Source organism: Camelina sativa, chromosome 20 (genome assembly GCF_030686135.1).
Source record: "Camelina sativa cultivar CO46 ecotype springtype chromosome 20, ASM3068613v1".
In the NCBI taxonomy this organism is placed as follows: Eukaryota; Viridiplantae; Streptophyta; class Magnoliopsida; order Brassicales; family Brassicaceae; genus Camelina; species Camelina sativa.
Window position 1 is genome coordinate 4,221,730 of NC_141899.1, and position 22,420 is coordinate 4,244,149.

Sequence of the window (22,420 nt, forward strand, 5' to 3'; positions counted from 1 at the left end):
GCAAGAACACTTGTTTACTTTGTTAAATTATTCAGATCATTTATTTTGTTTCTGAAACCATCGTGCTTTTGTCCGTTGCGGCTATCAATCTCCCTCTCTAATCTATATATATACTAGCTAGAGATATATGTAAACTTAGAAAGATTAAACGATCGAGAAACATTTTGGTAGGATTGAAAAGAACGAAATAGACATCTTAACAAATAATAATTGTGGTTTTAGTATTTGAATATATCAATTATTGAATTATGTTGTGAAGCTATAAACTAGAAAGCTGCTGATGTACGTAGCATCGTGGGAACTCGTAAGTTGTCACATTCCACAGTGTATTGTATTCTGTCTTCATCCGATGAGTTTTCCCACTAAAGATAAGATAAGAGATTGAAATGAAATATGTTTTTCTCCACTCATAGTTTATATTGGGAATATGTAGAAGGCAGAAGGGAAGCGAGTATCTTATTTAAATCCAATTAATCAGTCTTAGGTTTTTTATATCAATAACAATAATTATATTGGTTGGTCTACGAGACTACGACGAATGACTATGGGTATAGTCTTGACTCTTGACTCTTGCGTGTGCTTCAGTGCATGTACAGATCGACCTTAGAGTCTAGAGAGAAACTGCTTATTTTATTCTCAACAGTTGGAGGATATTCAAAGTGGTGTGTTATCTATCATTTTCACGATCTTTTAACTTTAGTGTTTTGTTAACGGATACTTATAAAAAAAGAGTTGATATGTATAATAATCAGTATGGTAGCCACTACAATTAACATGACAACGAAAACATCTCATAGACCGATTAAACCGAACCTGTACCGGGCTTGGAAGGAATATAACTGCATGGGCTGACCAAGGCCCATTAAACAATTTATCTGCGTTGCTGAAAAGCCTAACAAAGGATTTTGAGATTTTTTCGGGTAACATGATCCGACTTGAAGAAACGGGTTCGGACTCTGCGAGTGAAGATTTTTAATTTTTTTTGTTTGTTTTGTTTTGTTTTTAGCTTTTTTTTTATATCTTCTATCACTTTCAAATTAAAAAAAAACATCTAAAGCGTATGAAGAGATAAATCCGATCTAGGTCTCTTCATCTTCACCAATCTCTCTCTCTCTCTCTCTCTCTCTCTCGATCTCAGTCTCGATCGAAGAACTTAAAAGGCAATGGATAAAGGCAAAGCAGTGATGGGTACTGGTCGGAGATGGGCCGTCGAATTCTCCGATCAATCTACTGTTCCATCTTCTCGTGACATCCTCGATCCACCTGGCTTCTCTCGTGCTTCTCAGGAACAGGTATTGGGATTTTTCTTATATTGAAACATGATTCCAAGTTTCAATTTTAGAAATTTTATAGTGAATTGAGTTTTTTTAGCTGCTACTGGGAGATTTTGTGTGTTTCTCTAATTGGGTTTTTATGGTTTGATGATTTCGAATTCAGGATGATTCAGCTAATAGCCGTCAAAAGAAAGACGCTGAAGCTAATTGGAAACTTCAGGTATAATGTTTATGTCAAATCTGAAAAAAAAAAGTCGTATCTTAAATTGTACGGATTCGATCTTGGTCTTGCTCTATGCCATTGACTTTTTTTTTATGTATTGGGAATGGATTGTTATAGAATTTATATAAGAACTGTGTCTTTCACTATGTAAATTAGGTGACTTGGTGAGATTAGAAAAGGAAAGATTCTTGCTTTAGCTGATAGAGATTGGGGGTTTGATGTGGATGAAGTTTTTTAAAAACTGATATGTTTTTGTTTATTGATGAATGAGCAGAAAGCGTGGGAAGTAGCGCAATCTCCGTTTAAGAATTTGATGATGATGGGTTTCATGATGTGGATGGCTGGAAACACAGTCCATCTATTTAGCATTGGTATTACTTTCTCTGCTCTTTGGCAGCCCATCAGTGCTCTCCAGAGTGTTGGAAAGAGTAAGAATCCTTCTTTACAATTCCTTTATTCATCTTAGCCTAATATGAAATTAGACGCCCTATACTCACATTAGCACCTAACAATTATATGTAGTTTATCAAACTTTGATGAGTAACTTGATTGGAAAATGAAAGAGTTAGATGATATATGTTGAACTTGCTAGATTGACTTACATACTACCTTATTTATTTATTTAGGATACTATTGTTTGAAGAAACTAGCAACTGTCTGTTATCATCATGTGCATTAAACGTCAGAGAAAAACATAATTGTATCATTTTATTTTCAATAAAGCAATAAAAAGTAGACATACGTACTTGAAATGGGTAGTAAAATTAGGGTAGAAAATAGCAACACCATCTATTATGTAGAATAGCGTGCTCTACTTCTGAATAAAAGATAGATAGGGCTTGTAAGAGAGGGAGGAACCGCTTCTCCAGGATTTTGGCAAAGCAATTTTTCATCAGGATTTAAACTGTTCCTATCTTAAGTTGGTAGTGTATGTTTACTATCAAACATATCTCATTGTTATGCAAAGTTTGAGTTATGATTTGGGTTGTGAATTCAAGTCCAGTATCCTTTATCCTTTATCCTTACAATTGACCTTTACCCTTGCCTACAGTTTTTGAGCCATTCAAGGATAACAAAGTGGAACTACTTATGCCGAAATTAGTGTTTCTTGCCCTAAACCTTGGAGGGTTAGCTTTGGGAGTCTGGAAGGTAAGAAACTTATCTCGTTTCTTCATTGTTTCCTCTTTCCTTTTGTCCTTATGGCAAGACTGCCTTGGATTAGTAGTGTAAACTGTAAAGTACTGTTTCGATATACAAACAAGTTTCCTTAGACAAACGATTTCACTTTCTCAGCTTAACACTTTGGGGCTTCTTCCAACACATGCATCAGATTGGGTTTCATCTCTACCCCCTCCTCAGGTTTGTGATCTCTCTGTGAAACAAAATTCTTGTGTCCATGTGTTATGGGATCATCCGTGAAAGTAAGAAATCTGGCATTTTGATCATCTCTAAAGCTACACATCTTGTTTTTCCCTCTCTTTGTTTTTTCAGGAAGTTGAACACTCAGGTGGAGGATTTGTTTTCCACTGATGAATCTGCGTCTCTTGTATTTTTAAATAAACCGCTATAACCGCGAGACAACGGCACTTTTGTGAGATAACTGCAACAGATACTTAGTGATTTGTTCAACCGTGTTATGAGGGAAGGGCTCATCATATATGGACCTTCTCATCTTATGATCTTCATCTTCCTATATAGCATTTTCAAAACTCAGAAACCATAGCTTTTTTTTTGTTTTCACTTTTTAGTATGATATTTATTGTTCATCATAACTATGAATGTATTATTGGTTTGGCACTGAAGGGACCTATGCCCCAGCTTTTTTGTTTTTCATCTTTTTAGACAGCAATGGATAATGTTTTAGAGTAAAGTTTTTCCCTTTATTGCTTCCACTCATGATTCTGAGCTAAGACACTATTTTGTCAAGAGACTCATAACTGAGAGAAGAGAAGAGAGAACCTTCTACGTCAGCTGGAAGGTTACAAGGTGGACTAGTAGCAGGCGCTATGGAAAAACTAGGTCAAGTTTTGGGAAGCACAAGACGTGGAACAAAGTGCAGTCTTTTAGAGAATCATGTAAGTTAAGTCGGTCTACTCAAAAAAATCTCTCCACGACAAAATGTTTTACTTTAATGATTCATTATTAGATTGCAAGAAATAAAAAGATTTACAGGCAAAATAAGAAAAAAAAACCTCAAAAAAGAAAGAGAAAATAAAAATAAAAAAGAGAAATAGATATTTTTTTTCCATTAATCTTCTTCCTTTGCCATATTCCTCCGATCTTCAAGTTAAAAAATTTGATAAAAACGAACAGAGATGAATCTAAGGAACACGCTAACCTGATCCGAAATTTTCTTCCTTTTTTTTTATTTTTATTTTTATTTTCTTATATTATCTACAAAAGATTGATTCTTTTGATCTTCAAAAACTCATACTTCATCACTGTTTTTTTTCTAAAAATCTGATTCCATTTATTATTTTTCTTCTTCTTCTTCTTCCTCTGTTTTCATGTCCGCGAGGATTTCATTTCTGAAAAATCCCGATCCTTGCAATCACTTATCTAATTATAAGCTAAGATATGGTACTGATGGTTACAAATCTTTTCAGAACTTGTTCAGTTGCTTCAACGATGGAAGGATTAAGATCAAACTTCAAGAAATCGAGATACCCAGATGCAGTTATTGTTCTGTTTATCAAAAGAGACTCTACATCTGTTTGATCTGTCGTTCGATTTCTTGTTCAAGTCACATCCTTTTGCATACCCAGTTGAATAAAGGCCATGATATCGCCATTGATGTTGAAAGATCTGAGCTTTATTGCTGTGCTTGCTTAGATCAAGTGTATGATCCTGAGTTCGACGAGGTGGTTGTCTCTAAGCAGCTTGTTGGGTTGGGTATGTCTGTTAAATCAGGGGCTGATGTTGTTGTTGCGGTTAGATCCAACAAGAAGAGGAGGTTGGACTCTCAGTTGATTATAGGATCTAAGTTTTTGGTCTCACCTCGAGATCGAAGGGAGAAATGGTCGTTTCCTTTGGGGTTAAGAGGTTTGAATAATCTTGGAAGCACTTGTTTTATGAATGCTGTGTTGCAAGCACTTGTTCATGCTCCTCCTTTGAGAAACTTTTGGTTAAGTGGTCAGCATAATCGTGATCTTTGTCCGAGAAGAACAATGGGTTTGTTGTGTTTGCCTTGTGATCTTGATGTTATCTTTGCTGCTATGTTTTCTGGTGATAGGACTCCATATAGCCCAGCTCATTTGCTTTACAGGTTCGGTTTTTAAGCGTTAAAATGTATGTTAACGGTCACATTGCTATAGATGCTTATCTAAGTTTGTTAACATGAATTAATATTTTCGTAGACACTATGTGATGCTGATTTGATATTTTTTTTGGTGTATGAAGTTGGTGGCAGCACTCAACAAATCTAGCAACATATGAGCAGCAGGATTCTCATGAGTTCTTCATTTCGCTATTGGACCGTATCCATGAGAACGAAGGAAAGACAAAGTGTTTGTATCAAGGTAAATCTAATTTGGAAGAAGAGATGATTTTGTATTTCTGTTGATTGATGAAACTTTTTCAAGATAGAATTTTATGATTTCGTGTAATTCCCTTTTGATACTGAAGAGTTTGTTGGTTTACTGTTGCAGATCATGAGGAGTGTCAGTGTATCACTCACAAGGCATTCTCTGGTCTTTTAAGATCAGATGTCACCTGCACAACGTGTGGATCCACATCAACGACATATGACCCATTTATCGACATTTCACTTACGTTAGATTCTGCGAATGGATTCTCTCCTGCTGATTGCAGAAAGAACAGATATAATGGTGGGCCAAGCGTGAATGCAACCATGCCAACTCTTTCAGGTTGCTTAGATTTCTTCACAAGGTCAGAAAAACTTGGTCCGGACCAGAAACTAAACTGCCAAAGCTGTGGAGAAAAGAGAGAATCTTCCAAACAAATGTCCATAAGAAGACTTCCTCTGCTACTTTGCTTGCACGTAAAGCGTTTTGAACATTCTCTTACCCGTAAAACCTCAAGAAAAATTGATAGTTACTTGCAGTATCCGTTCCGCCTAAACATGTCACCTTACCTCTCTTCCTCCATCATTGGAAAGCGGTTTGGGAACAGGATGTTTGCCTTTGATGGAGAAGGCGAATATGACAGTTCATCATCTTCATCTCCATCAGCGGAATTTGAGATATTTGCGGTTGTAACTCACTCAGGGATGTTGGAATCGGGTCACTATGTGACCTACCTTAGGCTGAAAGGGTTGTGGTATAAATGTGATGATGCGTGGATCAATGAGGTTGAAGAAGAAGTGGTGAGAGGATGCGAGTGTTATATGTTGTTCTATGCACAAGAGAAAGTGATTCAAAAGGCTCATAAGGAGTTGAGTTATCAAGTTATCTCCATGGCTGATTCATTTCCCTTTGCTGATTGCTAACTCTAGACTTGGCCAAAGATTTTGACGCATTTTCCCTTAATACATTTTTTTTAATTGATTTAAAGGTTTATGCCCAAATATTTCAAAGCCAAGTTTAGTGATAAAATTTACTACATCAGACTCCTTACGTCACGTCAGCTAAGAAATACGCGGACAAATATGTTCAAGTTGCACAAGTGGTTCTGTATATAAAACATAGAATCAATCATCACCTTCTGCTAGTGCTCAGCATATGTGGTTCTCAAATGGAACTATGAAAACGGGACTGTAAACACACAAAATACAATTGTGTTTCTTAGATATTTTTCCAGACTCACTCAAGTATGAGACAAAAATCTTCATAGAAATAACATATCACGTGTCCTGCAGAGACGAAACAAACAATCATCTCATCTCATGCCTCGTCTGCGCCAATCTCTATGTCGTTCTCTGCTTCTATCATGATCATCTCTCTCATGACTTGAGCTCTTTGTTCTTCGTTCTCGGTCCTTGTTCAAATCATGTTGTTGCCTATCTCTGTCTCTGTGTCAGTCTTTGTCCAAGTCATGATCTTTTACCCTTTCTCTGGTTGATTTCTGTGGCGGACTTTGGCTTCGACCCTGGCTCTCACTTCGGTAACTCTTTCTAGATGAATCTCTAGAATCTTCACGCCTCTCCCTTTTCTCCAGTAATACTCTCTCTGCAGTTGAGAAAAGCATTGTTTATCTCGTTTGTAAACAAACAAAAAAATTTGCAGCAAGAGGCTTAAACTACCGGACAAGCTTTTGTTATGGATGTGGAAACAAGTGTCTCCAATGTTTTCATCCAGAAGATAGTAACTTTTGAGTGTATTAGTAAGAACTTACGATTTCCTGATAAGCCATCAGCTTCAAGCCTCTTTCGGTGGATTGCGACTTTTCTTTCTATCTCCTCAGAGTTTTTCATCCCCTGTTCCTCCAGAGATTCTCTATATTCTATCAAATCAACCTCTATCCGTCTAAGATTTTGTCTGCAGTAACAAAAAAATGTAGAAGTAAGGCTACATATCATAATGGAGTAGCTACCGATACTTACATTTTGCTGATTAATTAGCAAGCTTTTGCTTTTTCTAGATGAAAATTCCAAAAGCCAGAAATCCACCTCAATGGGATAGAACCAAATACCCTACCAAATCCTGCCACAGTTTTTAATGGGTTTGAAGCTCTAGCATCAACATGAAGGAATAGAGCTTATATTTTTGTGTACTTTACTCCATACTTTTCCCATTTTACCTCTTTAATTATTAGTGCTGAAGATCAGAGTATATCATGCAGATCATACCTTTGCTCCTCGTCGATTCCATTTTCAGGCTGGACACGAACACTTGGATCATCCTTGAGATCTTCTTCATCGGTCTTGAAAGTAATTCCACCAGCATTGTCCCTACCAGACGAGTAGCTCTTTTTTTGTTCATCATCAGTTTCATTATCCTCTCTCGCCCATCTGGAAGTTGGCAAAATGAGGTCATGTTTCTCCTTTTTCTCAAAGGCTTTTAGCTCCGGCTGCGGGATTGGTATTGTCGAAGTCAGATTCTCAGGCTCTTATTTGATAATTGATGGATGATTATTTGATAAGACACATATCTTGAGCCTTCTGAAAGATTATCATATGTAATCCAGAATACCTCTCCAGCTGCATCTGCGTTATCCAAAGCAAACCCCATAGCTTCTTTGATTTGACTCCGTTCTAAAGTTAGAGCACGCAACATGTCCTCGGATTCATCGCTTTGAGGATCGGTTAGAGTTTGTTCGGCTTCCATCCGCTGTTATGTACCAGTGTTAAGGTATCAATCAACAAACTTCTCGAACAAAGAAGTAATCCATGAAATTTGAGATTGATTACCCTAATTTTCCGTGCTGCATAAGTGCCTGTAGTCTCTTTTCCATGCTCTGGGCTCCTAGGTGCAGGCAGTGGTGGCGGAATCCATCTAAGATAAAAAAAAGAAAAAAACAGTGTAAAATGCATAATAGCTAAGATAAACACAATCCAGCACCTGAATCAGTTTCAAAGCTGGCTAGGTTAAATACCTTCCACTTCCAGCTATCATGATATACGGCTCTGTTCTCCATCTTTGAAGGGTATCACCCTAAACGAACGCGAGAAAAATTATGAGGGTATAACAAAAGATGACGAGAACCTCATATATTTCCTAATAATGAAACAATTAAAATCTACCTGAGCGAAGGAATAGAGCCTCCAGACATAGTAGGTATGCTCCTTCGATCCCAGCTCAAACAAGAAGTTAAAAAGTGGATTCCCACGTCCCCTCTCCATAATAGATTGTTCAAAAGCGCATCCACCGTCCAGTACATTAAGGGCCATTGCATCAATAATATGTTTGAGGTGCTCGTCCTCTGGAAAAACAACAGTGATATCCGGAACATTTGGGGTAAGAACCTGAAGACGAAATTCAAGTAACACATATATTATGAAGGATAACGTTTAAGCAGTATCCAGTAACATGTAAGCACTTGTCAAGTATCATATGGAACATATAAATAAAAAAAATTACACCATATGGACCAAGTTTGCATACAATTAATCCACCAATAACTTCATAATATAAACAAAAGTAGCAGTCATGATCAAATGCAACGACGCAACAGTCACATTCAGGGATTAAGATCTAATCAGTTAATGATACAATTAAAAGCAAAACGAATCTCAAAGAAGCACATAACTTCCACAAACCTCCTTATTCCGGATAGCCATATGGCCAGGAGGTGCAGCTGGTAGTGCTTGTGATGGCAGACAACCCGCTTTACCCCACCCAATTTTCAGCTCATACTCATACACAATGATCCCTATGAGATAGGGCAAAAGGATTTATAAGTGTCTTGCATACCATCATAGCACATGCATCAAGGAAGCACATTTATTATCAAATCAAGATAGTCAAAGATTAATAAATTTATATCTTGTTAGGAGGTCAGTAGTTTTCAACATTGTACAACTGAAGAAAGAAAAAATGGAAGTACCAAATAAAAGCAGTAAGTAGCACTGACCAAACAATGAACTACCTACGTATGTCTTCAACTGATTACGTTAAATGTAATTTTTGTAAGGGAAAAATCAGTCTTTCCACTAAAGAACTCAATAAAAAATTTGCTAATCTGAAGTTTTGGTTAAAATGCTATATTGCTATGCAGAAACCTGAGAAAACAAAATCTAGAACACACCACCAACATATTCCAGTTAAGAATCTTGCACATTTCCATGTCAAAAAAAGGTATAGCTAACCTTGCATTTCATCCTTTGCAGTTTGCCCATTGGCTCTGTTCATGAAAGCAACAAAACCAGAATGTCTTTTGTCGCGTTTTCGTCTCCATCTCCATCTACTCTACGATGAGATTGATTAGTCAAAAGCAATCCAGTCTTACCTACTCCCCTTCTTTGAAATGGAAGCCCCATCTCTGGACGTTTCACCTGCTATCCGCGAATGCATAGAAGAAAAACAGAAAGGTTCATGCTTTTAAGTAACATGTATGATGTATCTCAAAGTGATAGAAATATTAGTCTACTACATCATCAAAACAGTTCAATGAAACACAGAAAGAAGAAGCCTTTTAGTTCTTAATTAATGAAGCCATGGCGGTTTCCAAGAGACTAACCTTGAGAATCAGGCTTGGGGCTTATCATTGGGATTGATTGTACCACCTCGAACGAAAGTATTAGGTGCACCATCTCCTCGAAACGGTTCCTGATACAGACGAGCTGTTTCATCCTCCGCTCTCTGCATTTACAATAAATTGAAAAAAAATATCCCTCATTCTCAACATCTAAATCCCAGAAAACACAACGTAAATGATTTGAATTCTTCCTTTCCTAGTTCCAGTAGCTCTAATTGAGGATTCAAATAGCTAAGAGAAGAAGATACAAACCTTCTTCTTAGCTTCTTCTCTGTGTTTTTGTAACGGCGTAGAAGGAATTCATTCTTTCGGCATCCAGACTTATCTCTCTCGGTGAAGAGATTAATACAAAATTCGTATTTTTTTTTTTTTTAATTTTCTTTTACTAATGTAATCATCTTTATTTACTCCGTCAGGTTACCACATTAACCAAAACAAGCTGTACCAGACTACCAGATTTCCAAAATGCTTACGGTAATCTTTAGTTTCAGCTATAGAAAATTAGGAATATGAACTGTGGAGATGCAGGTTCGGATCGATATTAGAATTGAAGTTATAATTTGGATAACAAAGATAATGTTTAACACATCCAAGGACGTCACGTCACAACACCATTACTCAGTTATATGCATCTAATTATTGTTATATCGCTAAATATTTAATAACGACTGATATGCTTTTGAATGGGTCTCTCTTAATAATAATAAAGGCTTTATATGTTCTTCAGGTCAACGATTTCAAATGGTGTTCCTTCTTCATCTACCTCCATTGGCAAGCTTTTTGAGATGGTGAAACGCCTTCTGCTTAATCCATTGCCTGTCATATGGCAGATATGCACTCATCGAGTGTTCATAGCTGCAAAACGAAAACATGTCACAATTAATTCACCATACCAATTTTGATAGAATCCTTACAACATTGAGAAAACCCTTACACTACCACTTTCTATGCTAACCATGTCTCTTAACTTATTTAGCAAACACCAGAGGTAGCAACAGACTAAAAAATCAAGCATTGTACGTTTTGTTATATACAACATGGGTATCCCAACGATCTCTATACACATTACTTGTATGATATTTCTGTTATATCTATTGTGGATTCAGGAAGAATTTAAACTCTCCAGCAGACCTCACAGTAGCATTAAAGAACTACAAGATATATGCAGTTTATTGAATATCAAGAAAGAATTTCTAAAGAAAATTTCTATGGAAAGGAACAACAGTGCATGTGCCTGTTGCATCTTTGAGTTTGAACATTCCTAAATGTTTTTATAATGACTAGCAAGTAGCAACTAAAACATCTATGGATTTAAAAGAATGATATGAGTGGGAAACGAAATACTATTACTTAGGGGGGAAATGTAGGACGAAACACAACACATATAGATGGAAAAATGTGGTTCCTGATTCTAGTTTTATGTAAATGTGAACCATTGATGTGAATTTGACAATGCCCTGGTAGGGACTAAAACATTTAAGAGAGAGAAAGGGGGCAAGACTTACACCAAAGCGCTCAAGTCAGCAAGACCGTCAATAAAATTGTAGAGGTCAGCAATGTCATAGCTAATATTTCTGAGAGAAGGGTTAATTTCCTTCAACTTCCTTTCGTATAACCCGCAAATACCTGTTTAAAACCAAACAGTTCAGCATATGAGGAAAAAGATCAGGGTCAAGCTCAGAAAATTATAGCTAAAACATTTTTTCAGTTATCAAACCAATAAAGGTTTCCCTAATTCACTTAAACTTAAGAAACCTGTCTTTCTTCTTCATGCTACGTCTTCCACTTTACCGAGCAACCAAGTTAGTAATCAAAAACACGAACCAGGGTAAGTAATACAATATGCTAATACCATTTGGGTACCGAGCATATTCATCACACATTATATCCACTGGCTCATAGCAGTATTTCTAAAATTTGAACCTCCTAGCAAGTCACAGAAACAGCTACACAATTATACAATATACAAGGCGTAATTCAAAATCATCCATGTATTTACCACAAAAACAAACCTCCAGCATAATCATAACTAAATTCAACAATGAGTAACTAACTAAAGCTATACAATAGTTACAGAATGGTGATTCGAAATTAAATAGTTTACCATCCATAGCTTGGCCTATAGAATCGTAGTCCATGAAAGTCCTGGTAGCTCTGCTGTGAGAATTTTGCAACAAGATGATTGTGTGCCTACTGTTATGATTAGCCTATACCACAACGAAGAAAACAACTGAGCTTAATCAGCTTTATAAGAACTGTAAGAATCAAAACAAGTTCAGAATATTTCCGTAAAGGAACTAGAAATCATCAGACTCTGAGATTCAAACGGTGTAATGAACGATATTCGAAAACCTAGTTTCTGTGGAAACACAATCTAACCAAAAAGGCTTTGCTCAGATTCCTATGCGATTGACTAAGGAATCACTAAAACTACACAAACGGATCGTTAATTAAGAGAAGGAATCGATTACCATCTTCAAGTGATATTTTGACTTCGATCGCAGAGTTGAGGGTTTAGACGAAGAAGAAGAAGACGAAGACGAAGACGACGAACGAAACAAGTTTCACTGCTTCAGAGAGGAAAGCAAAAAATTTAAGGAACCCCAAAAAGAATCTATAAGGGCAAAAGCGTAAATTGTAGTGATTTTATGTCTCTTAAAGACGTGACATTCGATAGTGAGATAAAACACCGCGTATTCCATCGAATATATGACAAAACTACAAGCTGTTCATAGTGGTTAGCTGCGTGTGTGGCTATATATCCAAACAACGCGCATTCTCTTCTAAATATGATAAAACGACATTTTGTTCTCATCTGTACTATACTAAGTATGTAATATCCTCTGTTTTAGTTTTCTCCTTTACAGAAGCAAAAGTTTGATATCATCATCTTCTGATTCGTTCTTTGGCAACACATCAGACCGCACAAGATCATCCAAATGGTCGGAATCTGGAACGAGGAAAACGAAACACACGGTAAAGAGTCTCAAGAGATTCCTTATAAGAATCACGAGCCAGAGATTCCCAAACTCGTGTCTAGTGACACCAAAAGCGTGAAGAACAAAACCTCCACCCCATTTAGATGCAAGCTGTCCAAAACTATCAATGCACATGAGGAAAGCGAAGAATGTGCCTTCGATTCCCAGAGGACAAAGCCTTGTGCTCAGAACCACCATCGGGATCCACCTGATCTTACTTATCATCCTCGACAAAGATTCTTCGGTGATCACAAAGAAGGAATCTGGTATCCCGAGTGTTAAGTTCCAGCGTTTGATGAACATTAGGTCAAGCATTCCTGAGGAGAAGTATAAAAGTTGTGCGAAGAAGAGTATGTTCCTAAAGGAATAGCCTTTGAGCTTCTTGTGGTATATAAGAACTCCAAACATCGATGCCAATGCTCCGATCGCGTAGATTATCCCCACAAACTCCTGCATTTAGCAACCAAAATAAGCAAGTTTGAATTAAGCTCATTATTGCATATTTGGATGAAGAATCTTATTAGCTTGTGCAGAAAATCCACAGCTTTATATGTCAATGTGGAGGTAACACACCACCATAATTTCAATACCATTTCATGAAGCATACATCTCCACAACAGACCCAAAGACATGTATTTTGTAAGGGAAAATAGGCTTTCAAGAGAAATGATTCCATGGATTTTTTAATATAAGCCAGAAAAATAGTCTCACATATAATCCCTATAAATCATGCAATACCACCACAGTGTCAGTCTCAAGATTGCAATCTATAGGAACCTGCTTTTGCTAGATCTTTAATAAAAGAGAGATCCTTCAAGTTTGTCATCTCAATATTTCAGCCCTGGCCAATATGTGGGATAGAAGAAACAACCTGGGAAAAGGCGGGCCCAGCGGTAGGATGAGTGTACCAGTAGAAGTGGCCTTCATGAGTGCTGATGTTCAGAGCTAACGATATGAACATGTAAAGTGATGGCTTCCACACTTCAGGGTACTTAATTGTTTTATACATTCCCTTCACCGCTACTCCTAAGCCATCTGTGTCCTGACGAACATTCAAACGATTTCCCAAAGTTCCATCAAGATTTCAAAGTCATAAGATATGGAGCAGGAGTTTTAAAATTACTCCGGCAGAAACAAATAAAGAAAAGGAAGATATCTGTTTGAATTATTAAGAGTGAGTTCAAAAGAGTTGAAATTTCAGGCTGAGGTCTCACCTTCTTGTTTTTCTGCATAGGAACAGTAGAAGACTTTTTCTCATAGATGAAAAACCCGAGTATGACAATGGTTGCTGGCGAAAATGCTAATACCCCTAATGCTCCCTATATCAACAAGAAGTGAAGAACAGAGAATCTCTTAGAAGAGAAAATACAATAAAGCGAGATTTCAAGATTATATATCTAAAGAGAATGTCCTAAAAATGTGTATTGCAGTAGCCAAAGATTTAAAGGGTCAACCTGAGGTCCAAGCCGGTGAACAAAGACTCCACTAGTTGCGTATCCAACCAAAGCGCCAGCAGATGAACAAACCATGCAAAGGCTCTGTATATCAGGAGCCAAAGATCGGATATTGATGCTGTTTGTTGCTATACAAGCATCAATCACCACATCTGCAATGGCCATAGCTGCAGAGACACCTAAGAGGCAGCTCAAAGCCAAAGCAGCGGGCAACTTACCAAGAACAACAACTGCAATCGCAGATACCAAACCAAGAACACCAGAAACTACAAAATAAGGCTTTCTTTTGTAACCTTTGATCGGGAAAACATCAGTGAAGAGACCCCAAATGGGTCTCATGACCCATGGAATGTAATATAACCCCACGTAAAGCTGAACAACCGATGGCTGTACTTGCTGGACATCTTTCCAGTAATAGTCTGTGACGACTTTGAATATCGAACCGGAGAACCCTTGGTTTACGCCGTACACAAGGACCACACCAAGAACAAAGCTCAGGTTTAGCCTAGAACATAGCATTTGTAGCCATTGGTAGGGCTGAAGCAGAAGTGAGACGACACCAGAATGATCTGAAATAGGTTTTAGCAGAGGTTTTCCGTCTGAGAAGAATTTCTCAGTTTCTAGTGTTTCCATGATGTTTACTGTTTAGGAGATGGAACATTGGATCTGAAAAATATTGAAAGCAAGAGCCTTTAATCGTTATTTTCAATGTAAAAGAAAGAAGGTTCCTTTTTAGACTTTCACACAAAAGCTTTATACATTCACACACGAGGAGAAAACAATAAATGTTACTAGAAAAATCCCACTTGACATTTACCTTTTTGACTCTGTAAAGCAACTAAGCAATGACGTCTTCCTTCAACTACCAGTCTGAAATTCTACAAAACCTGAACCAAATCGCCTTATGAGTTATGAGCTACAGAATCACAAACATGATCATATTATGATTGATAAATCTAGAAAATGTTTCATCGTTCCATCTAAGCTCAAAAATCCTAATCAACATCAACGAACAACTAAACAAGTACATTAAAACCCAATAAAATAGAAAAAGTAAAGCCAAGTGTGTAAGTTTCTTTGAAGGTCACTATCTTTGAGATTCCCACATGCCAAAAAGACTACTATATATGACTAGTGAGCCATGGCTAGAAACTAAATCCGAACAAGTAGAGTAAGAAAAAAAGAAGCAAAGAAAAACAGAGAAAATGGCAGGATTGTTTGATAAACAAGCCGATCTATACCTAGACGCAAGACCTAATTACCCCTCTGAGTGGTTCTCGAAGCTCGCTGATCTCACCGATCACCACGGTTTAGCCTGGGATGCCGCCACCGGAAACGGTCAAGCCGCTCTCGCCGTAAGTGTTTCTGCCTCTTGGGTGTAAATGATAGCTACAACATGAATCAGATCTTGTACTTAAACAAGTTTCGCTTGGAGTTTTTGCAGGTTGCAGATCACTACGAGAAAGTCATAGCGACGGACGTCAGCGAATCGCAGCTGAAGCTAGCAACACCGCATCCGAGGATCAGTTATCGCCACACGCCGCAGTCGATGACCAACGACGAGTTAGTGGAACTAATCGGAGGAGAGAACTCGGTGGATCTAATAACGGTCGCTCAAGGCGTACACTGGTTCGACCTCCCAAGATTCTACGCAGTCGCAACGCGCCTCCTCCGGAAGCCCGGGGGAATCATCGCCGTCTGGGGGTACAACGACGTCATAGTGAGTCCAGAGTTCGACCCCATCCAGTATCGTTTCCACTCCACAACGCTGCCGTTTTGGAAGTATCCGTACATCCAGCACATCTTCGATTCGTACGAAGCATTGCCGTTTCCTTTCGAAAGTGTGGGGATGGGATCTGAAGGAAAGCCATTGAAGCTTGAGATGCCTAAGACGACGTCTTTTGAAGGGATCATGAGGATGTTCAAATCATGGTCGGCTATCGTCACGGCGAGAGAGAAAGGAGTCGAGTTGTTACCGGAGAGCTTGGTGAAGGAGCTTGAGCAAGCTTGGGGAGGTTCTGATCTGATTCGTCCCGTCGTTTACAAAGCTTTTATGATCGCAGGAAAAGTTAGAGTTTAATCATAACATTGCAAAAATGCTGGACGAATCAAACAAAATACACTATTAAAAACGTTTACATATATATATTAGAATCCTTTTTGTTCGTTCTGCAACAAAATAGAACCTAAAATTGCAACAAAACCGTTTTTAAAAAGAAAAAGAAGATAAAAAACTATAATCAGCTTTCCTTCTCTCTTCCTTAATCGCCGTGATGATCATCATAATCCTCTAATCGATCTTAACAGATGAATAGATGAGCCTTGTGAACCAGAGACAAGCGTAGAAACCAATTGTTCCTGTGAGCACAAAAAATGCGTAAGAAGCGATGAGCATGTACCCAAAGTAAAGCATCGCCGACACCATTTTGGTGATCTGAAGTTTTGTGAAAAAGTAGAACGTCGCGTAGAGGAAGAGATAAAGAGCTGATGAGCCTGATGTCAAGTAAGATCTCCACCACCATAGGTAGTCCTCACTGCAAAGCTGGAAGTAGCAGAGTACTATGGTTATCTCGGCGCAAGTAACGATGAGGATTACAAAGACGAGGAAGAGGAACCCGAAGATGTAGTAGAACTGGTTGAGCCAGATGGATGTAAGGATGAAGAAGAGCTCGATGAACACTGCACCAAACGGTAGGATTCCTCCAATGAGGATTGAGAATACCGGGTTCATGTACCAAGCTTGCTCTGGGATTTGCCTCGGGATTTTGTTGGTTTTCACTGGGTCATCAACCGCTGGCTTCTTGAACCCGATGTAACCCCCAACAAAGACGAGAGGAACTGAGATGCCAAACCAGAGGAAGATCAAGGCGAACATTGTCCCAAAGGGCACAGCCCCTGATGACTTCTGTCCCCAGATGAGAGCGTTTAGGACAAAGAAGATGGCTGAGACAACTGCAGGGAACAAAAAGGCTGTTCTGAAGGCGATTCTCTTCCACTCCGTTCCTTTGAACATTTTGTAGAGACGTGAAGAGGCGTAACCAGCGAAGAGACCCATGAAGACCCAGAGCAGGAGCATTGCAGTCATCAGACCACCCCGATTGGAAGGAGAGAGAAACCCGAGCATGGCAAAGATCATTGTGACAAATACCATGCCTAAACATTGGACCCCTGTACCAACGTAGACGCAGAGCAGATCTGAATTGGTTGGAAGCCTGAAAACATCACCATGAACGAGCTTCCATCCTGTCTCTTCTTGGGCTTCTTCTTGAGTCTCTAGCTCGTTGTATCGTGAAATGTCACGGTACAGGGTCCTCAGCATTATCATCGCCACCATACCAGACAGGAACAGGACGATCATCAGAGAATTGACGATAGAGAACCAGTGAATTTGGTTATCACTCATCAGAAGATAAGAATCCCATCTAGATGCCCACTTCACTTCACTTTCCTGGACAAAAATAGCAGTCAAAAATCAGAAAAAAATAATAATGAGAAACTCGATGACATTTATTTAACACACAAACCGTAGCGTACTTAAATGAAAAACTTGCCTGGAAATCGACATCATATGTAAAGATAATCTCCTTCTTTTGTTCAACTTCTTGAGGGGTAGCCGAGCTAACAACCAGACGTTTTGTGTGAGGATCACAGGTCGTGAGACGGGTCTTCTCACTCCACTCTCCCTCATACTCATGCTTCACACTATATATTAAGGGAAGGAATATCAGCACTGAAAGACAGGGGATCTCAAGAGATGTTCAAATTATGAATAAAAGAATGGCACCTGTAAGGTTTGACCTCAAATCCCACGATTCTTGCAGCATCACTTTGCACATCTCTATGATAGCGGACTATAAATGACAAGTGATTGTGCATAAAGAACTTGTGCTCTTTGCTCTGCGTATGCAAAAGGAACCTTAGAAAATCGAGCTATTTCAGCATGAATCCCATTTATTGCCAACAATCCAAACCTACTTACCCCCTCGTACTGGCCTTTAAGACCAACATGATAACCGAGTTGATAAACAACAGAGGGAGAACCCTGGTCCACTCTTTCAATTGGAACCACCAGAGGAAGGTTGTCGAGGATCCTAACACACACAAGAAAAGACTTGTTAAAAAACTGACAGAGTCATACAAAGAATCAAAGAGAAGTTTCTATATTTGATCTTACATGTTGACTCGGTACTCATCATCGATCTTTTCTTTAAACGCTTTAGCTGTCTTCGCATCAAGAATAACTCGGCCGAGAATATTACACATTTGTGCCTCCCGCATTTTAAACTGCAATTAATTCAACTCCGCAAGGTTAGAGTTAACGTACATGAATAAAGTTTTAGACAGCCTGGTCAATTACAATACAATTTTTTTTTTAAAAATGCAACAGAAACTAACCGTATATGGGGCATTTTCTATGCGGTCACCCCGAAGCACTTCTCCAAGATTCTCAGTACTGTCCACTATCTTCTTAGGACGAATAAAAGGAAGAGAGTAATACGAGTATGGAAGCTGAGTCTTTATTGAAGTTAATTTATTCACTTTCACCTTCAGCTCATCACCCTGCATAGCATACAAAGAGAGAGAGCAGAAAATAAGACTCAAAATTCGAATATGATTCCATCACTTCTGCTCTTTTAGTAAAACCATGCAAGTATACTTCGATTGAGAATCGTAATAAAACATGCAGAACCGACACTGCACTTATACTCATAACTTGGATTTGGTAGCAATGCCTAAGAACCTAACAAAACCAATCAAAATTAAAACGAATATGGCTAATCCTGAAGAACAAAATATCGATGTAGCTCTCCTAAGATGCGACATTGTTCAGATCGAGAGACTTTCGAAGCATAAACGAAGTAAAATTAAAGCCTAAGCCGAAACCAATCACACATTCTCTGAGATTACATGCTTAAAACCAAAGTCGGTGCATCACAACACACACCGAATCTCATATTCTCTTCACTTTCCCGAGGATCAAATGCGGACTAATCCTAAACGAAATCGAAACGCGAGATCCAGGAGATCCAATTCAGATCTAAAAGCCTAGAAGCACAAATTCAAACGTTTTTTACCTTCTCGAAATCCTGAGGAGCAACACCAGGGAGATAGAAAGAGTGAGCGCCATGGATGAAGAGCAGAAGAATCAAGGCGATCGCGGATCCAGAAGATTCCGATATCCTGCTACTGCTCCTTCTTAATAACTCCATAGCCATGGCTGTTACTAGAGCAAAAGGGAAGAAATAACCAGATCTGAAGCTACGCTACAGTTGTATATGACTCTTATACGCTTCGAGAGACTCGAGACCAAGACCCGCCTTGTAATTGACTAATTGTAATTTAATACATCCCGGTTTATATTTCCGGTTCGGCACGTAACTCTTTGATCCTTATCAACCATTTATAATTCCCCACGTCAGCACAACGCATGAAGTCTTTCTACGAGCTGTACAAAGCTTATAGCCAATGGGCCTAACTCTATAAAGCTCACTCTATCATAAACCATGATTAATTTAAAACCCTATCGTTACTGAAGATTGTGCAGGATCATCAAAGAGTCTATTCTTGTTGGTTACTTCAGGTGCTTTACCATTAACATTCTCACACCATTTCTGGTCGTAGCGTAACTCTAACCAACAATGCTCAAGAACGAATTTTTTCTGATAAATGTTGTAGTACATATCATACGCTGTCCTTATTATATCATCTTCATTCTGACCACTAGTTTTAGCCCTCACCGCAGCAGCATATGTTCCACAAAACTTCCCCACCGTATCTTGTATCTTAGCCCATCTCTGTTTACACTGAACTGGCCCTATCTACTTATTGCCATCAGAAAGAGGACTATCTGAAAAATACTTAGCAACCCTATTCCAGAAGGTCTTGCCCTTCTGATCATTGCCTTTCACAGCATCCTTGCTGGTGTTTAACCACCCGCTAATGAGAATCCGGTCATCAGAAGGTGTCCATTTCCTTCTCTCCCTCCGGAACTGACTTGGGGAAGGTGTTGTGTCTTCACTTGGGGAAGCTGCGGAACTGACTTGGGAACTAAAGAGAGGAACTGGAGACGAAAGAGTAGGTATATTTGGGTAGAGGGAATCAAAAGAAATGGTTTGACTATTCATAAGTCCCACAAAATTTGTGGACTGGTTTAGCTCATGGTCTGACTCCATAGTAGCAAAGAAGAAAAGAAGAGTGGTTTATGCTTGAGAGGTGTAGAAAAGAAGAATGGTTTAAGATCAAGAAAAGTTTGGAAGATATTCGGGTTTGTGGTTTAAGATCAAGAAAAGCTTAGTTTTTAAAGTGAAGCTTGGTGTCGAGTTACAATTAATTCTCGACACCAAACACACAATGAATACACAACCTAGTCACTTCCATTAATGAAAGAACAACCACCAATTAAGAATAATTACTACCTAGTCACAAAGAAGTACACATAGGAGCACAAATAAACAGTCATGCTATAACTCACTATCCCAAAATAGATACTACCGACTCAACAAAGCAATCAATTTAAATATAAACCAGTTAGGTGTATATTTACCTCTTTCGGTTGGTTGAAATGTTGTTTCCTTGTCGCCTTAAGTGTGACTTGTTTGAGCTCAACTAAAAGAAACTCACAAAACAAGAAACAAGAAATGGTTTTAGTAACTATGTAAAGACATGACATCCATTAAAGCATAACTACAAGTACATGAGTCTTAACTAATACCAACTGTGTAAAGATATCCATTAAAGACACAACAACCAACAACCAACTCAATCCGACTATGAACAACAAAACTCAAAAAATAAACTCGGACAAAAAATAAACGGGAGAGAAAAGAAACATATTATTGTACAAAATCAAAGTTTAAGTGATCGATCAATGTGATAGGAGAGAAAAGAGTTGGTAAATTACCATGAAACCGACGGCTGAGTAGTTGAGAACCAAAACGGTGTAAAGGAAGTTTATGAACACCACTGACAGTTTGTGTAGCTAGTAACTGGAAGAAACCTGCTTTCTTCCCATTCTGCACAAGTCTCTCATACACATCTGCATTGTAAACAACATGAATAAGTGGATTGGATAGTCACTCACAATGAACTAAGTTTCACAGATCAAACGAATTTGTCTGTCTTTTATGAATCTTCAAGCATCAGAAGACTACTTACAGTGACGGAGCCATGTGCTGACTTGTATGTTCCATACAAGTGGAATCTGAACGGCACTCTTAGCTAGTTCAACACCGAGAAGTATCCTAAATCTGAAAAGCACCACCAATGTTTTCATATTTACAGTCTAGTCTATAAGAATTCAATGTCTATAAGATCTCAAGAAGAAGAAGAAGAAGCTTACCCCTTTCCCTTCGGTCCATTCAAGATAATCTTTCGTTTCATAAACGGGACCAGCAAAATGGCTACCGCAACAGAGGCAGTAACCAAAGTACTCAATCAAAGACGGCATCTGAACCAATCTGTTTTTCTTCTGAGCTTCACGTAGACCTTCCTCCTTCAACATCCCATCATTGTAATTCATCGCACACGAGATCACTTTCAGCGTTAACACCATTAACGCTCCTAATACATCCCAAACCAAAAAAGAGCCAGTTTAAGAAGCTACTAAACATTACTACTCAAGACCAAATTCATCACCTAACTCGTAAAAACAAGAGCATCCAAAACGTAAAGGAAGAAACTTTGATTCAATCGGTTTCAGATACACAAACCCAATTCAACCTATTATGAGAATCTAACAAAGAGATTAATCAAAATTCACCAACAACAACTTCATCAGTGAATAATAAGATGAGGAGATTAAGAAGTGTTACAAACACTTCACCGGAAATTAATCTAAGTTTCCCAAACAAAAGACATAATTAAATTAAAATTGAGACATTTTTCAAATAAACAAACAACAATTACTAGACATGCAAGAACAATTACCTGAACAAATCGAACTGCTTGAATCTTCCCCAAAAATTAGGGTTTCGACGGATCGATCACCACCGGAATCACATGCCTCCTGCTTCACCGGAACCAAATCGCCGCCGAATCCGTGGACAATCAGCCGTGGGAATCAATTGGAAGAGAAGCAATCAGTTTTTCGGAATCAATTGGAAAAAATTCAATGGAAATCGCACCTTTGTCTCGAGAGAGTGAGAGAGATAAAAGAAAGAAAGAAAGAGAGATGAAAAAAAAAATTAAACCCCTTCGTGTCTTCTTTGTCTCGACTCACTAATTTTGTGACACCTGTGCAGCAAGAGACGTTTCTTGCTGTCCTAAAAGAAGAGACGAATCTTCAATTTCTTAACTTAGGAGTGAATAATTAATACTTTCTACACTTAAGAAACAAACTAAGAAACAACAAATATCCACCGATGAGGATAGTCTAACTAATCAATCAAAACTTAAAAG

General features: G+C 38.4%; 8 protein-coding genes across 12 annotated transcripts; 3 read left to right on the plus strand and 5 right to left on the minus strand.

Moving 5' to 3' along the window:
• Positions 1-442: 442 nt before the first annotated feature.
• Positions 443-3,367, plus strand: LOC104769289 (uncharacterized). The gene is made up of 6 exons (XM_010493458.3): positions 443-1,292; positions 1,438-1,494; positions 1,772-1,925; positions 2,549-2,646; positions 2,791-2,856; positions 2,989-3,367. Exons 1-6 carry the CDS (start codon positions 1,164-1,166, stop codon positions 3,025-3,027), a joined length of 543 nt encoding a protein of 180 aa, XP_010491760.2. The 5' UTR covers positions 443-1,163; the 3' UTR covers positions 3,028-3,367.
• LOC104769291 (ubiquitin C-terminal hydrolase 22) lies at positions 3,360-6,022 on the plus strand. Of its 2 annotated transcripts, XM_087505365.1 has the most exons (4): positions 3,360-3,572; positions 4,104-4,762; positions 4,897-5,015; positions 5,145-6,022. In XM_087505365.1, the coding sequence occupies exons 1-4, from the start codon at positions 3,504-3,506 to the stop codon at positions 5,942-5,944; spliced, it is 1,647 nt and encodes a 548-aa protein (XP_087361491.1). In that variant the 5' UTR covers positions 3,360-3,503; the 3' UTR covers positions 5,945-6,022. The 2 variants fall into 2 exon arrangements, with proteins under 2 accessions (XP_087361491.1, XP_010491762.1); XM_010493460.3 differs by lacking the exon at positions 3,360-3,572 and having other exon boundaries at positions 3,751-4,762.
• Positions 6,023-6,112: 90 nt separating this feature from the next.
• On the minus strand, positions 6,113-9,968 carry LOC104769290 (protein RRC1-like). Of its 4 annotated transcripts, none has more exons than XR_015593092.1 (11): positions 9,844-9,951; positions 9,574-9,695; positions 9,203-9,388; positions 8,654-8,766; positions 8,138-8,316; positions 7,990-8,048; positions 7,805-7,889; positions 7,587-7,724; positions 7,244-7,464; positions 6,790-7,097; positions 6,113-6,623 (listed from the first exon to the last, which is right to left on the minus strand). XR_015593092.1 is itself a non-coding variant. In XM_010493459.3 (11 exons), exons 3-11 carry the CDS (start codon positions 9,243-9,245, stop codon positions 6,472-6,474), a joined length of 1,176 nt encoding a protein of 391 aa, XP_010491761.2. In that variant the 5' UTR covers positions 9,246-9,388; positions 9,574-9,695; positions 9,844-9,968; the 3' UTR covers positions 6,113-6,471. The 4 variants fall into 4 exon arrangements, 2 of the variants coding, with proteins under 2 accessions (XP_010491761.2, XP_019097714.2); XR_015593091.1 differs by having other exon boundaries at positions 8,138-8,359; XM_010493459.3 differs by having other exon boundaries at positions 6,790-6,932; positions 8,138-8,359; positions 9,844-9,968.
• A 164-nt stretch (positions 9,969-10,132) lies between these two features.
• Positions 10,133-12,221, minus strand: LOC104769293 (enhancer of rudimentary homolog). Its single transcript, XM_010493462.2, has 4 exons — positions 12,063-12,221; positions 11,696-11,798; positions 11,097-11,217; positions 10,133-10,446 (listed from the first exon to the last, which is right to left on the minus strand). The coding sequence occupies exons 1-4, from the start codon at positions 12,063-12,065 to the stop codon at positions 10,347-10,349; spliced, it is 327 nt and encodes a 108-aa protein (XP_010491764.1). The 5' UTR covers positions 12,066-12,221; the 3' UTR covers positions 10,133-10,346.
• Positions 12,222-12,268: 47 nt separating this feature from the next.
• LOC104769296 (putative folate-biopterin transporter 6) lies at positions 12,269-16,168 on the minus strand. The gene is made up of 6 exons (XM_010493466.2): positions 15,265-16,168; positions 14,841-14,910; positions 14,024-14,689; positions 13,784-13,888; positions 13,441-13,611; positions 12,269-13,019 (listed from the first exon to the last, which is right to left on the minus strand). Exons 3-6 carry the CDS (start codon positions 14,654-14,656, stop codon positions 12,453-12,455), a joined length of 1,476 nt encoding a protein of 491 aa, XP_010491768.1. The 5' UTR covers positions 14,657-14,689; positions 14,841-14,910; positions 15,265-16,168; the 3' UTR covers positions 12,269-12,452.
• Positions 14,941-16,203, plus strand: LOC104769295 (uncharacterized). The gene is made up of 2 exons (XM_010493464.3): positions 14,941-15,378; positions 15,468-16,203. Exons 1-2 carry the CDS (start codon positions 15,229-15,231, stop codon positions 16,101-16,103), a joined length of 786 nt encoding a protein of 261 aa, XP_010491766.1. The 5' UTR covers positions 14,941-15,228; the 3' UTR covers positions 16,104-16,203.
• Positions 16,124-19,412, minus strand: LOC104769294 (transmembrane 9 superfamily member 8). The gene is made up of 7 exons (XM_010493463.3): positions 19,099-19,412; positions 18,419-18,583; positions 18,198-18,307; positions 18,003-18,114; positions 17,808-17,920; positions 17,575-17,725; positions 16,124-17,471 (listed from the first exon to the last, which is right to left on the minus strand). Exons 1-7 carry the CDS (start codon positions 19,237-19,239, stop codon positions 16,314-16,316), a joined length of 1,950 nt encoding a protein of 649 aa, XP_010491765.1. The 5' UTR covers positions 19,240-19,412; the 3' UTR covers positions 16,124-16,313.
• Positions 19,413-20,516: 1,104 nt separating this feature from the next.
• Positions 20,517-22,195, minus strand: LOC104772196 (uncharacterized). The gene is made up of 5 exons (XM_087505366.1): positions 21,950-22,195; positions 21,363-21,583; positions 21,179-21,270; positions 20,925-21,059; positions 20,517-20,629 (listed from the first exon to the last, which is right to left on the minus strand). Exons 2-5 carry the CDS (start codon positions 21,401-21,403, stop codon positions 20,532-20,534), a joined length of 366 nt encoding a protein of 121 aa, XP_087361492.1. The 5' UTR covers positions 21,404-21,583; positions 21,950-22,195; the 3' UTR covers positions 20,517-20,531.
• Positions 22,196-22,420: the final 225 nt, after the last annotated feature.

Bases quoted from the DNA above. Each gene is read 5' to 3' on its own strand.
- LOC104769293 (XM_010493462.2), bottom strand. The intron at 11,218-11,695 runs GTAAACTATTTA...GGTTTTAAACAG, and splicing joins TATAGGCCAAGCTATGGATG to GTATTTGCGGGTTATACGAA. The intron at 10,447-11,096 runs GTAAGTCTTGCC...TTCGTTTTGCAG, and splicing joins GCTGACTTGAGCGCTTTGGT to CTATGAACACTCGATGAGTG.
- LOC104769296 (XM_010493466.2), bottom strand. From the start codon at position 14,656: ATGGAAACACTAGAAACTGAGAAATTCTTCTCAGACGGAAAACCTCTG. The intron at 13,612-13,783 runs GTGAGACCTCAG...AATGTTCGTCAG, and splicing joins CTATGCAGAAAAACAAGAAG to GACACAGATGGCTTAGGAGT. The intron at 13,020-13,440 runs GTTGTTTCTTCT...TGCTAAATGCAG, and splicing joins CTGGGCCCGCCTTTTCCCAG to GAGTTTGTGGGGATAATCTA.
- LOC104769289 (XM_010493458.3), top strand. From the start codon at position 1,164: ATGGATAAAGGCAAAGCAGTGATGGGTACTGGTCGGAGATGGGCCGTC. The intron at 1,495-1,771 runs GTATAATGTTTA...ATGAATGAGCAG, and splicing joins AAGCTAATTGGAAACTTCAG to AAAGCGTGGGAAGTAGCGCA. The intron at 2,647-2,790 runs GTAAGAAACTTA...TCACTTTCTCAG, and splicing joins TAGCTTTGGGAGTCTGGAAG to CTTAACACTTTGGGGCTTCT.
- LOC104772196 (XM_087505366.1), bottom strand. From the start codon at position 21,403: ATGAAACGAAAGATTATCTTGAATGGACCGAAGGGAAAGGG. The intron at 21,271-21,362 runs GTAAGCTTCTTC...GGTGCTTTTCAG, and splicing joins AATGGACCGAAGGGAAAGGG to ATTTAGGATACTTCTCGGTG. The intron at 21,060-21,178 runs GTAAGTAGTCTT...TTTACAATGCAG, and splicing joins CAGCACATGGCTCCGTCACT to ATGTGTATGAGAGACTTGTG.
- LOC104769294 (XM_010493463.3), bottom strand. From the start codon at position 19,239: ATGGCTATGGAGTTATTAAGAAGGAGCAGTAGCAGGATATCGGAATCT. The intron at 17,921-18,002 runs GTAAGTAGGTTT...TTGCATACGCAG, and splicing joins TTAAAGGCCAGTACGAGGGG to AGCAAAGAGCACAAGTTCTT. The intron at 17,472-17,574 runs GCAAGTTTTTCA...ATTTTTGTCCAG, and splicing joins CATATGATGTCGATTTCCAG to GAAAGTGAAGTGAAGTGGGC.
- LOC104769295 (XM_010493464.3), top strand. From the start codon at position 15,229: ATGGCAGGATTGTTTGATAAACAAGCCGATCTATACCTAGACGCAAGA. The intron at 15,379-15,467 runs GTAAGTGTTTCT...GAGTTTTTGCAG, and splicing joins ACGGTCAAGCCGCTCTCGCC to GTTGCAGATCACTACGAGAA.
- LOC104769290 (XM_010493459.3), bottom strand. From the start codon at position 9,245: ATGAACAGAGCCAATGGGCAAACTGCAAAGGATGAAATGCAAG. The intron at 7,890-7,989 runs GTATTTAACCTA...TTTTTATCTTAG, and splicing joins ATGATAGCTGGAAGTGGAAG to ATGGATTCCGCCACCACTGC. The intron at 7,725-7,804 runs GTAATCAATCTC...GGTACATAACAG, and splicing joins ATGCAGCACGGAAAATTAGG to CGGATGGAAGCCGAACAAAC.
- LOC104769291 (XM_010493460.3), top strand. From the start codon at position 4,005: ATGTCCGCGAGGATTTCATTTCTGAAAAATCCCGATCCTTGCAATCAC. The intron at 4,763-4,896 runs GTTCGGTTTTTA...TGGTGTATGAAG, and splicing joins CCAGCTCATTTGCTTTACAG to TTGGTGGCAGCACTCAACAA. The intron at 5,016-5,144 runs GTAAATCTAATT...TTACTGTTGCAG, and splicing joins GACAAAGTGTTTGTATCAAG to ATCATGAGGAGTGTCAGTGT.